At 63.0% G+C, this 13,096-nt stretch overlaps 3 protein-coding genes across 3 annotated transcripts in view; 1 reads left to right on the plus strand and 2 right to left on the minus strand.

Annotated features, from left to right (window-relative positions):
* Positions 1-936, minus strand: part of EMIHUDRAFT_455909 (hypothetical protein) — a gene marked incomplete at both ends in the record, with an annotated part of 3,051 nt that extends 2,115 nt beyond the window's left edge. Inside the window, 2 exons of the mRNA XM_005785349.1 lie at positions 1-4; positions 666-936. The exon at positions 1-4 is cut by the window's left edge and continues 163 nt beyond it. Of these exons, the coding sequence (XP_005785406.1) occupies positions 1-4; positions 666-936 (275 nt within the window). The remainder of the gene's footprint in view (positions 5-665) is intronic.
* Positions 937-3,300: 2,364 nt separating this feature from the next.
* Positions 3,301-3,768, plus strand: EMIHUDRAFT_112014 (hypothetical protein; the record flags this gene model as incomplete). Its single annotated transcript, XM_005785350.1, has 1 exon — positions 3,301-3,768. The coding sequence occupies one exon, from the start codon at positions 3,301-3,303 to the stop codon at positions 3,766-3,768; it is 468 nt and encodes a 155-aa protein (XP_005785407.1).
* Positions 3,769-4,658: 890 nt separating this feature from the next.
* Positions 4,659-6,661, minus strand: EMIHUDRAFT_112015 (hypothetical protein; the record flags this gene model as incomplete). Its single annotated transcript, XM_005785351.1, has 3 exons — positions 4,659-4,697; positions 5,703-5,768; positions 6,185-6,661. The coding sequence occupies 3 exons, from the start codon at positions 6,659-6,661 to the stop codon at positions 4,659-4,661; spliced, it is 582 nt and encodes a 193-aa protein (XP_005785408.1).
* Between the last annotated feature and the right edge of the window lie 6,435 nt (positions 6,662-13,096).

The following is a 13,096-nucleotide window of genomic DNA, read 5'->3' on the forward strand; positions in this document are numbered from 1 at the left end:
ACGGCTCGGGCGACAGGGAGGCTGCGCGAACCGGTGGTGGTGGCAGTCGCGGCGGCGGCAGCTGTGGCCGCTGCGGGCAGCGCGGCGGCGGCCGCAGCCGTGAGGAGGCGCTCCTTGCACTTGCTCGGTGGCGTGCAAGGGAGCGAGTCGGTAAGCGGCGAGCTCCAGGCCGCGACGCCGCTCGATGGCGCAGGGAATGTGGGACGCGGGCCGACCATTGAAAACGCGGGTCTTTTTTTTTTTTCAACGATCGGCTCGCCGCCCGCGTCGCCTGGCGGCGGGCCCGCGTGTGTGGGGGGGGGGGGGGGGGGGGGCACGCGAAGGCGCTTACTTTCCCGAGTTTGCCGATATGAAATAAAGAAATCCAAAATAAGACCGCGGGATCGTAGCAGCCTGCATGGGCTTTATGCTTTCAAGGGATCCATCAAATCGATCGAATCTGGTCGACAGCTGGTCGACAGCTGGCGCGGCTCACGCCGGCCGCTGCGCCAGAATTTTTTTTGTGCTGGGCACAGGGTTGGTTGTGCCGGGCCGCCCCCGCGAGAGAAACTCGTCAGTAAAACTCTCGGGCGGCCCGGCTGTCTGAGGCTGGCACGCAGTGGCAAAAGCCCGCGGCTCGTCGCCAAGGAGTTACGAAGTTTTTCGTCGAGGTGACTCGTGCTCACCTAGCGCTAGGCGGGCGGGCAGAGCTGACACGCCGAACGCTGTGCCAACCTCGACAATCCGCAGCGGCTGCTGGAGGTCGGGAGCTCGCTTCGCTATGAACTGGAACACGTCGTTGTAATACTGACGGCTCCACGCCTTTCTGGCACGCCAGTAGAGCACGTGATCCGCTAGAAGCTTCATCCAAGGCGTGCCAGACTCCGGTGCGGTGGGCGCCACAAACTGACCGGCCTCGGGCGCACACGCAGGAGGCGAGCCAATACTGGCCAGCATTGCGAACATGTGCATCCTCGCTTGTTTGGATGAACGTTTCGCACCTTGCGCGTTTCGCTGCTTGCGAGGTGCCGGCCTGGCGAGGTACTTCAGCTTGCTGTGGGTGCCGCAATCCTGGGCAGAGAAAACAATTCTTAAGATACAAGCCTCTCTCACAGCACACTGGCACGACAAGGGCGCAGACTGGCGCGGACTGGCACACACACAGGCTCACCACCGGAGCCGCCTAAGCGACTCCGTTAAGAACGGCAATGCACTCCGCACCATGCACAATGCCGCTCTCCCCGCACGCTAGCTCGTTCACCGTCTGCCACGCCACGGCGGTGTGGAGGACGACAGACAAGCGCTGCATCTGCAGCCCGTGCCAGTTCTTGGTGGTCCATGTGACCTCGTCCAGGTGCTGAGCGTGTGAAAGTTTGTTGCTCAGCTGGTTCGCCGCCTCCCTCAGGGTGCTGCGAACCTCCTTTCCAAAGCCTCCGAAAGCCTCAAAATCAAACAAACGTAGATCGCAATCCTGCTGCCGCGCAAAGGGGTAATCGCCAGGCTGCTCCTTGAGCTTTCCCTTGGGGGCATCCTCCTCCTCCCCCTCCACCCCCTCCTCCTCCACGGCCTACTCCTACTCCTCAGCCACCGCTGTTGTCGTCGCTTCCGACGAAGACCACTTGCCGCGCCCTTTGACCAACTTGAGCAGCCCGGTCTCCCTGTTGCCAAAGCGCACATAGGCCCCCTTCCAGCCGAGCCGAATTTCACCCTCTCCATCCTTGCCCTTGCTGTTGCTCGCGAGCGAACTCGTAAGCTTCAGATCGGCAACAAGGCGCCTGTGCCCCCTGCCGATGTTTGCCGCCGCCACGTCAGGTTGTTTTGGATTACTGTAACTGAGGTGTGCAGTCGGCTCCATCTCGATGATCATGCCCCACGCCGAGCGGAGGCATTTGACCAAACGTTTGAGTAGAAATTTGTGTCTTGTAGCATGCTTTGACCGAGGGTTAACCATCGCGGCGTCGCCAAGGACGTCGTGTAGCTGGCCGCTGGGTGCCCTCTTGCCTGCCTCCACCGCCTGGCAGGCGACATCAAGGGGGAGCCCAAGGCGGCGCTGGACGGTGACGCGCATCGCCCAGGACTCCATCTTCATATCATCACGCATGGGGATGGCGTTAAGGAAGGCGCCGGCCCCTGGTTGGCTGACAGCGACAAAACGGATCGCCTCTCGCCAGCATTTGTGGTTCTCGCGTCTTCCGACCTTGTTGCCTTTGGAGGGCGCCTTGCGGCCGCCGCTGCGAAGCGCCTCGTCGGTAAGCTCCTTGGCAAGGTCGAGCCAGTTAGCATGGTGCACGCCAGAGGTGTACCGTCGCTGCGCCTGGTGCAAGAACTCGTTGGTGGACGAGAACTGGGCCAGGGGAAGCAGCTCCGCGGCCGGCGTCAGCCCGTGCGGGTAGAAGCGGAACCTCGGCTCCGCCTTCGCCTCGTTGATCGCAGTGCCCGGGCTCACCACCTCCCGGCACACGACCTGCGTCCGCCAGCTCCGCTGGCACTTGTCGGTGAGGTCGTGTCTGCTGACGAGCTGCGTGTGCGCCTCTCGCAGCTCGTCGAAACACTCTCCGGGCGCGGTCGAGACGTCGAGATCGGCGAAGGGCCTGTGTAGCTCGCGGATCGGCCGCGTGACGAGAGCCCACGTACCAACCCACGCCGCGCCGCGAATGTCCTCGGCGCTAGTCAAGCCCATGCCGCCCATATTGACTGGCAGACGCGCCTGCTTGAGCGCCCGCACCCACCGGACATCATCGCGCCCGACTCGCGCGCCGCCGACAAGCTCGTACAGGCTGTCTGCAATCAGCCTGTCGTGCTCCTTTGCCGCCGCCAGGGTGACGCTGGGAGGCATTGTGCGGAGGAAGAAGGTGAGCGTGGTATTCATGCAGAAACGGATCAGCACCTGTGAGAGCTGCTGCGCCGTCCGGACCTTCTTGGAGTCGCGAAGGGCGAGAATGCCTGGAAGCGGCTCCAAGGCCTTGCGGACCCGCTTCTAAAAATCTCTCTAAAAAAATCAAGACACAGAGCTCACACAGAATCACAGCGGGAGGCAGGGGAGCGACAGTTTGGGATGGCAACAGAACGAGAATCTAAGATAAATGCTCCGCCTTACTCTTGGCCGAGGTGCGAGGAGCCGAGGAGACTGCCTTTACCACAAATGAGGACCGGTGGGGAGAAGACCCCCCCCGCCCCCCACTGCGTCGCCCGCCGCCACGCCGCGCCGCCGCCTCGCCTCGGTCGACGTACCCGTGCCCCGAAATTCATTTGGCACCCGCGAAATTCTACCCCAGGTCCACAGAGTTCGAATCCATCGAAATACCCGCCGGCGGGAAGGCGATGCGCCCCAAGTCTCCCTCCTCGGCAGTTGTCACCACTCTCGCCATACTGAGTGCAACATCCGCGACAGCAAGGGTCGTAATGTGTCTCAAGGCCAACGTGTATGCCGTGTTTAGCGTGATTGTGATGTTCTTCAGCCTCGTGACATCGTGGACGATCGCCCTGGTCCTCCTCGGAATCAGCTTGTGGAAGGGTCTGCCGCCCTCCGCCGCCGCGGTGGAGGCGCAACCGCAGCCGCAGCAGCCGCAGCAGCCGATCGCGGCAACGCCCGCCGCCGCAGCAGCGCTCGAGGAGACTTCGGCGACCGAGCGCAGCGCGTTGAGCCAGCCACTCGGGTTTGGAGGCGCTTTGTACCCTGCGCCTGCGGAGGATGTACGTAGGCAGTCCGTCATTCCTGCCGAGCTGACGATGCACCCCGTCGACCGGTTCGTCATGGAGGTGCATCGCGTGCTCGGCTGCAAGCTGTGATTGTGTTTCGCATCCGCCACCGCCACCGGTCAACCGGCCTGCTACCGCTGCACCACCACGCCAGTGCAAAGGTCTGAACAGACTCGGCACTCTCGCATCGGCGTGCCCCTGTGCGCGATGCCCCGATTCGGGAGCAGAAGCGCAGAGCTGGCGCGGTCGTAGACGGTCTACTTTATTTACACGAGGCATGAGGACAATGTGGCAGAGCCGTACCCGTATGCCTCGTACACGTATGTGCGTCTAGAGCGCGTGTGCATGCACATGTGGCCGTGTGGCTCGCACCACTATTATACTTTATAGAGTTGTCCCCATGCGTTGTATTTCTATTTGTTCACAACAAGCCGTGCTTTTTGAACGACCTCGTGATTGCGAGAGACCAACTCTGAGAGAGAGAGTTGAGTTGTGACACACATGATGTGTGTCACAACTCATGTATATACGTGACACACACATCACCTTACCTCTACACACATGCGTTCTGTGTCGAGATAACTAACGACGCCGACAGACACGAGCGCGCGGTCACCGTGCACCGTGCCGCACCTCGCCGAACGATCAAAATTTATTTAAACCCAGCCAGTCAGCGGCAGACTCTGATCAGACTGATCTCTGTCGCGCGTGCTGCGCTCTCTCTGTCGACGCGCTCGACTTTGGCCACAAGCGTGGTGCACCCGCACGCAGCTCCCTGCCACACTGCCACGCACGAGCTGTCAGACCGCTGCGGAAGCCGGAACCAAGCGAAGGTATAGTTTGTTGTTGGTCGCATGGGCGAGCGAATGCTGCAGGGCACATCAGACATGTCCCTTAGAATTCCATCTCGTCTCAGAGTTTGACCATTCATTTATTTGTTTCTGGGCGAGCGTGCTGCATCGTCCATCGCCACCGTACTGTCACCTCAGCGTCGCCATCAGCCGGTCCTCCTCTGCCGCCTGCGGCGTGAAGAGACGGCGTGAAGAGGCGGTCTGAAGTGAGGGTGTGAAGAGACGGTGTGAAGAGACGGTGTGAAGAGACGCCCGCGCCGCCCCGTCCTCCACCGTCCTCCCTGGCCACCGCCTCTCGGCTAGATCTCTCGGCTGTTCTCTCGGCTGCCTCTCGGCTGCCTCTCGGCTACCTCTCGGCTGCCTCTCGGCTGCCTCTCGGCTGCCTCTCGGCTGCCTCTCGGCTGCCTCTCGGCTGCCTCTCGGCTGCCTCTCGGCTGCCTCTCGGCTGCCTCTCGGCTGCCCCTCGGCTGCCTCTCGGCTGCCTCTCGGCTATCTCTCGGCTGCCTCTCCCCCACCGCCGCCTCTCGGCCCGCCTCTCCGCTACGCCGCCCACCTCGCGCTTGCTCATCGTGCGCACCGTCCCGCGCCTACGCGTGTGAGTACGCCGACATGAAGTACTGTGCCGTGTCTTCAGAGCACCGCGTGAAGACAACGAATCGGAATACAGCGGAATACAGCTGCATACAGCTGAATGCGTGGCCCTCTCGAGCGCTGGTTGGGGTACATGACTACATATTCCGCGTCTAGGCTCGCGCGCTTGGTCAGCTTGGTCCGCCGCGTGTCGTCGGGATCGTCCCCTGTTCACGGACCTTGTCACTGAGAGGGAAAGACGTGCCATGGCGCTGTGCGCTGGTCTGTGAGAATTTTGAGGTGCGAGCCCTGGAGGCCTTGGGGATGGGGGGATTCACGTGCCGGCGCGTGAGGGGTCACGCTGCCCGCCGCCGTGGAAGATGTGATCTCGGGTGATCTCGTGTGACCTCGCGTGATCTCGGGGTGACCTCGGGTGATCTCGGCGTGATCTCGGGTGATCTCGGGTGATCTCGTGTGACCTCGCGTGACCTCGGGTGATCTCGGCGTGATCTCGGGTGATCTCGGGTGATCTCGTGTGACCTCGCGTGATCTCGGCGTGATCTCGGCGTGATCTCGGCGTGATCTCGGTCCGGAGCGGAAGACGGAGTCGTAGGCGGCGGAGAGGCCGTTATTCTTCTTCCGCTCCTCCAGCTCGAGCTCCAGCTCCGCCTGCAGCGCCGTGTGACTCATTCTTACTCTTTAATTCAAGGGCCTCCGGTGGCGATACGCTCACTAATGGCGGTGTTCAGAGTGTCAGTGCCACGGCCGGCGACAGCGTGCCGGGTGGGCGCCCCATATGACCCGAGATTGTCCGAGATTGTCCGAGATTGTCCGAGATTGTCCGAGATTGTCCGAGAGTCCGGGACCCAGTGAGCCCCCTGTCGGCGCCCACGCAAGCCGCGCCAGGCGCCCGTTGTGACTGGTCTTCGCCTCTGCATCTACCGACCGTGCCTGCTCCCATCGAGGAAAGGCCTCTCACTCACGACCCCGTACTCACTCCCTCGAGCGCGCGCCGCCGCCCTTCGCCTCTTTCTGCGCCTCCAGCGCGTCGTGCCGCGTCACTGCCGCCTACATCCGTCACTCACCGTCACTGGAGGCAGCTTGTGGCAATGAATCGGCGTGCCGCGCCCCGCCGCCTTGAAGCCGCTGCTGATCTGGCTCGCGCCGCCGCCCGGCCCTTTCCGTTTCTTCGAGCGCCCACCCACCAGAGGCGCCGTGCGCGCCGAGGGCGCGCCGCCGCCAGCAGGCACCCACCCCGTGAAGTCGGGCGGTGGCAGCTCCGCCACTCTGGCCGCCTCCGCCGCCGCAGCTCTGGCCGCTGCCTCCGCCGCCGCCTGCCGTGCGGCTTCCTCCTCCTCCTCGTCCTCGTCATCCGCCGCGTCCGCCGCCGCGCTCAGGGCCACGGGCACCACACCGCTCGCCTCCTCTCCTTCGCTCGCCTCGTCTTCGCTCTCGGCGGACTGCTCAACATCCTCGCGACTCGCCGGCTGCAGCGCCAGCGGGACGGCTTGGGGAGCCGTCTCCTCGTCCTCGCTGTCGTCGTACGCGTTGCCGAGCAGCATTTATACACACTCCACTAGCAGACCTTGCGCGCACGCGCGCCAAATTTGTTTTGAGCTTAGCCTTCGATGTTATGAAAACACGCAAGGCGGACATGGCATATCGCTCTCGGGCTCACAGACATCCCTCACACCCGCCGCCCCCGCGCGCGCCCCACCCCGGCCGGGAGAAAGGGGAGTGACAGTTTGGGATGGCAACAGCCCGAGTATGTTGAGTCCTGGCTCAACAACGCAGAGAACAAGAGGGGGTGGTCCGGCTCACAAGTCCGGCTCACGCGCCTCGAGCTGACCCTCTACCGCACTGATCACTTCCGCCCCCTCGCTCCCAACCCATCCACCCCGCCCCGGGCCGCGCCGCGCGATCTCGGGCGATCTCGCGCTATCTCGGGCGATCTCGGGGCCGCGCCGCGCTATCTCGGGCGATCTCGCGCTATCTCGGGCGATCTCGGGGCCGCGCCGCGCTATCTCGGGCGATCTCGGAGCGTCGCTCGCGCGGCGTCACACCTGCTCAAAAAGGAAGGAGGTTGGAGGCAGGAGGTCACGCCCCATCCAGAGCGCCGTCGTCGCTCGCCGGGTTTTTGGCCCCCGGGTCGTCGCCCGACGGTTGCTGCGCGGGGCAGCAGACCATCGGACGGCGCGACGACGCCCCGTCCGGCACGCTCTGTCTGCAACAACAGCCCGAGGGGTGAAATGTCTTTGTTGTCTCTGTAATGAAGGGCCCGCCGCTCCGCCTACGCCGGCGATGACCCTCTCGGCAGAGCGACATCGCGAGCACCGGGCAGAAGGACGCAGAAGCGGTTGGATGGAGAGGCAGCCGGCGCACGAGGAGAGGCAGAGGGCCCAACTTGAGAATCGTGCTTTGAGTTGGGTTGTTTCGTGTTGGGTTGGGTTGTGGTTGGGTTGGGTTGTTCCGCGTGAGGTTGGGTCGTCGGCGCGAAGGGTGAGGTCTCGACCGCCGCCGCTCACGCCAGCGGACGGCCACTGCCGGTGTTTTTGGCTTCGCCACCGTCCAAGGCGTGCGCCATGCGCTCGCCGGCATCGAGCGAGCAACGTGATCGACCGAGCTTTCTTTCCTCCTTGCGTTCTTCGGCTTCGCCGCCCCTTTGGCCCCACGTTGTAAGCTGAGTGACGCCGCCCCTGGGATTTACTTTGACATTGTGGTGCTCCTACTTTTCGCCCTGCCCGCTCTCGCCCTCACAGCCGTGCGCCTGCGCCCCGCTCTTGCTCAGCAGAGCAACAGCGACAAGTTCGCGCTGCTACTGTGGCCGCCGATGGCATTCGAGCTGGTATTTCTGCCGGCAGCATTAGCTGATTTGCCACCGGCAGCAATTGGCACTGGGTGGGAGTACTTCAACCTGATCATCGCTTTGAGCACGCTCTGCTGCCTGGGCGCGCTTTGCGGGGAATGTTATCACTTGGGCGGCGGCACACCGCAAGGCCTCCCAATGGCGGGCACGCTCCCTCTCGTGCTCAAGGCACAAGTGCTGCTATGGTGGCTGGAAGATTTCAAAGCCGGGTGGGCCCCCCTGGGGGCGGTCGCGCGGCCGTACGACTATGTACCATGGCTCTGCGCACTATTCGCTCTGCTCAGCGCGTTCGGCATCGTGGCGTGCAGCCATTTCGCACGTTTGCATGGCAATCTCACCAAGCTCTCCTGCTTCAACGCGACCTTTGCCATCGCCGTCCATCTGCTTAGCAAGAAACTTATCAATCGTGGCATGACTTTTTTCATGCGTTCGCGGCTCCAAGGCGTCCTGCCCTCTCTCGCCCTCACAGCCGTGTGCCTGCGCCCCGCTCTTGCTCAGCAGAGCACTAGCGACCTGTTCGCGCTGCTACTGCTGCTGCCGGTGGTATTCTATCTGGTAAGGCTGCCGGGTACATTAGGTCGATTGCCACCGGCAGCATTAGGCACTGGGTGGGAGTACTTCAACTTGCTCCTCGCTTTGAGCACGCTCTGCTGCCTGGGCGCGCTTTGCGGGGAATATTATTACTTGGGCGGCGGCACCGCTGCCGCCGTACAAACGGCGCCAACTGCTGCTCCTGCCTTGCCCACTCGCCGCACAGGCATCGCAGAAATGCGCACGATTCAGAAGCTGCTGAAGGAGGGGTACCTGCGTGCAGAGGTACGGGCCGCGGTGGACTATTTCAAAAAGGAAACCCCGGACACCGATGCGCCAATTGATCATCTGCGCACGTTCATCGACGTTGAAATAAGGGCTGCTGGCGACGAAAGCAACACGACCAAGACCAACTGGCTCCGCACCATGTTTGCGCTGCTGATCGCGGGTTGGTGCGTGTGCGAAGCATTTGGGACGGGCCCGGTCGCCAACTACTTGATTTACGGGGGTGCTGGCAGCCGCGAAGACGAAGTATGTTATAGTTGGTGGATGGTGGTCCAATGTGCGTCTGCCAAATCGCGCGCTGACGAGGTTCACGAGAAGTTTTGGGAGTACATGGTAAAACCGATACTGCAGCAGCCTTTCGAATTTGCAGTCACGCAAATCATGTCCGACTGCGGATTTGGCAGAAAAGAACAAGGCAAGGTTGTAATTTACATTCGTGGTGCGCTCGTCGGGCTCGAATCGTGGACCCGCTTCGTGATCAAGGAACAGCAATTTGAGATCATGTTGGGCTTCAAGTTTGCGTTCAGCCTGCTTGCTTTCTGCTCTGGCGGGCTCGCTAAAGGACTGATGTTCGTTTGCAAGTTAATGAGTGGTATCGTCGCGGCCGGCCGCAACTTTGCTGTGAGTATTACAGACAAAGACAAAGCGAGTGGAGAAGCGTACAAAAAGGAGGAGGCCAAAGCGAGTGACGAAGAGACCATTGTGGGTGCAAAGGAGCAGAGGAGGAACAGGATCAGGATCAGGAGGAGGAGGAAGGGGAAGGAGGATTCGTCGTCGGGCGCGCATGCGGCCGCGCTCGAGGCGACTCAGCGCGTCGCCGACCAGCTGACCGCGCTGCAGGCGCGGGCGGCGTCGCTTGATCCTGTGGCTGTGCGGGAGGCTTGCACGCAGCGGTGCTGCGACCTCGAGCTTAATTAATGAATAATTAATTGATTGAGGGGTAATGAACAGGCTTGCACGCAGCTGTGCTGCGACCTCGACGCGGTCGACGTGCGCAGCGACGAGGCGCTGCGGCGGGCGATGCGGGAGCAGCTGCAGCGGTGCGAAGAGATCTCGGCGGCCGCCACATCGCGCAGCCTGGGCAAGACTGCTGAGGAGGCGGCTCGGGAGGGCATGGCTGCGGCCAAAGCTATGCAAACGATCCTCAATGCCAGTGAGCAGCTGCGCAGCGGCACGGACGGGCAGAAGGAAGAGGCCGCGAAGGCGCTGAGGAGCTTCGCTTGCAACTCCGATAACAACAAGGTGGCGATCGCGAGGGCGGGCGGCATCGCGCCGCTGGTGGCGCTGGCTCGCGACGGCACGGATGGGCAGAAGGAGGCGGCCGCGGGAGCGCTGTTGAACCTCGCATGCGACAACGACGACAACGAGGTGGCGATTGCGGAGGCGCACGGCATCGCGCCGCTGGTGGGGGAGCTGATCCCACTCAATAACCAACTCTCAGGGGCAGTAGGTGGGCGAGCTTCAGGCACGCTCATCTCGATCGTCAAGACGTCGCTACGCGCGGTCTTCCGCGGGGGGAGCTGCGTCGACGGGTGCGGGACCGCGGCGCAGCCAGTGCCGCGGCGAGGCCTCCGGCTGTTTGCGGCGGGCGGCTTGCTGCTCGCGGCGATGGCGAAAAACTCGTCTCGCCACACGCCAAGGGCTTATGCTCTGGCGAGACGTGAGGCGCATGCGCCCAGGAGGGGAGGGGGCATGTGTAACGACACTGCTAGAGATGCCTTTCGGGGCCCAGAGATAAAACTTCTGTGATGCCATGCGTGACCTAGTAGTGTCCCCAGCTATGGGCGTGTCCACGTTGGAGCCAGGTGTGGTGTGGGCGCGAGAATAGCTCCGCCGTTCATGGAGGCAACCGATGCGAGTCGACTGGTGTGTGTCGTCGTGGTTTCGTATCAAGAATTCTCTCTCTCTGTATGTAGGCCCGCTGGGACCCGGACGCCAGCACACACGGCTAGATTTCATGGCGGGCCGCCTAGGCCCTGGGGTCGGAGGTAGAGTCGGTGGTGGTGGTGCCGCGCGCGGCGCGGGCTTCGCTGCCGGGGGCGGGGTCGGGGAAGGGCGTGTGTTTGTACACACACGGTATGTGCGTGTGTATGATGCGGTGCTGCTGACCGCGAATACTCTCTTCTGCACGCCGCGGCACAATCCAAAAACGCAAGGCGCTAAAGATTTGTTTCACAGGCGCAGCGGCTCGCTCTCCTCCTGTACGGGCGGCCGCGAGACCGCCCACCAGCCACCAGCGAACAACAACGTGTCTCATGGTTTCTTCTTTATTCTTGAGCGTTTTCTTGCAAGTTTCTTTCTTTATACCTAGGCAGAGCAGGTATTCTTTACCCCAGTTGGCAAATCTAACTATCACGGGACAGATTCTTCCCCCCCCCCCCCCCCCCCGCGCCCCGCCCCCGCCGTCGGTAGTGTTAGGCTTGGGTATGCGTGGCGAGTACGCGTGCGTGTGCGTGTGATGTGTTCATTAGCTCCGAGTAGAGCTCCATTAGCTCCGTTTCCCCCGCCAGCGGCGCGATGCCGCCCGCCTCCGCAATCGCCACCTCGTTGTCGTCGTTGGAAGCGAGGTTCCACAGCGCTCCCACGGCCGCCTTCTTCTGCCCGTCCGTGCCGCCGCGAGCTAGCGCCACCAGCGGTGCGATGCCGCCCGCCTCCGCAATCGCCACCTGGTTGTCGTCGTTGCAAGCGAGGTTCCTAAGCGCCCCTGCGGCCGCCTCCTTCTGCCCATCCGTGCCGCTGCGAGCCAGCGCCCTTGGGATCAAAGCTTCCACGACCTCGCACCCAACATCTCAGGCGGGATCAGAAGGGGACTCCACACCGGACACCGCCCGGGCACAGCCCCCCTACCCGTCGGATCGCACAGAGGGCCCCCTCGGAGCAGCCCACACACAATCACGCATCGGCAGATTGAGTGCCTGAGTCAGGCAGACAGCACAGACAAGAGGAGAGAGGAGAGAGAGAGAGAGAGAGAGAGAGGAGAGAGGAGAGGGTGAGGGTGTGAACACACGTGATGAGTGGGGAGGGTGTCTGTGGTGGGCTGTAGTCCTACTACGTGGTTACAACCACGCGCCCCTCAGGAGCTTAAGGTAGAGTGTTTGGGTGTCAAAACACCGGGTCGGCGCCAGGCTTAGACAGCCTGTCGCACGACGGGTTGACTGCGAGGCAGTCCGAGCACGAACTAGTCGTCGATCCGCTGGCGATCCCCGCCGCTTCACCGTCGGAGCGGCGGCGGGTGAGAGTTAGTCAAAGGTGTCCACCACAGCCTCCAGCCACCAGCCTCCAGACCACCTCCACCATCGAGCCGCCACCGCTGCAGCCCACGACGCCGCCCGCCGCGTCAGATGCCCGCGACGCGCGCACCGAGTCGAGTCGGAGAGCCGCTCCGCACCAGCAGCAGCATCTGCACCACCAGCAGCAGCAGCAGCACCACCACCACCATAGAGAGAAGCGCACCTGCCCGACGCCGCCCGCCGCGTCAGACGCTCGCGACGCGCGCGTCGAGCCCAGTCGCAGAGCCGCGCCGCGCCAGCAGCAGCATCTGCACCAGCAGCAGCACCACCAACACCAGCAGCAGCAACAGAGACAGGCAGTGCAGGCGCAAAAGCGCTCGCAGAGCGGCGCGCAGCGCCGCGCACGCCACGCTGCGGACCGTCGGACGAGCTCAGCGTACGTCGGCGGCGAGCCGCGTCGCCAGCCGTCTCGCGAGAGAGCGGCGCCGCCGCGTGCGCGCAGCAGCCGCCGCGGCAGAGCCGAGCCGCGGCGACGTCCGCACTAACGGATAACGGCCATTGGCGGTTCTCTCTCTCTCTCTCTCTCTCTCTCTCTCTCTCTCTCTCTCTCTCTCTCTCTCTCTCCGAAAAGACGCAGGCCTGACGAGTGCGGCCGATTGTAATCGAAGATTTGTAGCAGCGCCGATTTTTGCACGGCGTTTGTGCTCGCCTCGAGCTTTGAGGTGTTGGACATGACGAATGTCGTGCCGCCTGGGTACTGGTCGCGCCTGGGGCGACAGTCGCGCCTGCGGCAGAGCACCTCATCTACCTCGGCCGCGTGCGGCCTTGCAGGGCCATCGAGTACGAGGATCCCGCCACGCCGCACTTGGCAAAGCTTCGCATCGAGCTTCCGCCTCAGGACCAGTGGGCGCCGGGTTGCAAGTTCAAGTTCCACGTTCCGTGCGCCTGCAAAAAGCACACGTCCAAGTTTTTGAAGCAGCGACCGGGCCCCATAGCGATCGTCGTCTGGGACACGAATGTGTGCCCTCTGCTATGCTGTCTCGACGGTCGCTGTGCCAAATGCTCGCTCCGACGCTGGTACCTGG

Source organism: Emiliania huxleyi (assembly GCF_000372725.1).
Source record: "Emiliania huxleyi CCMP1516 chromosome Unknown EMIHUscaffold_161, whole genome shotgun sequence".
NCBI classification, from domain to species: domain Eukaryota; phylum Haptophyta; order Isochrysidales; family Noelaerhabdaceae; genus Emiliania; species Emiliania huxleyi.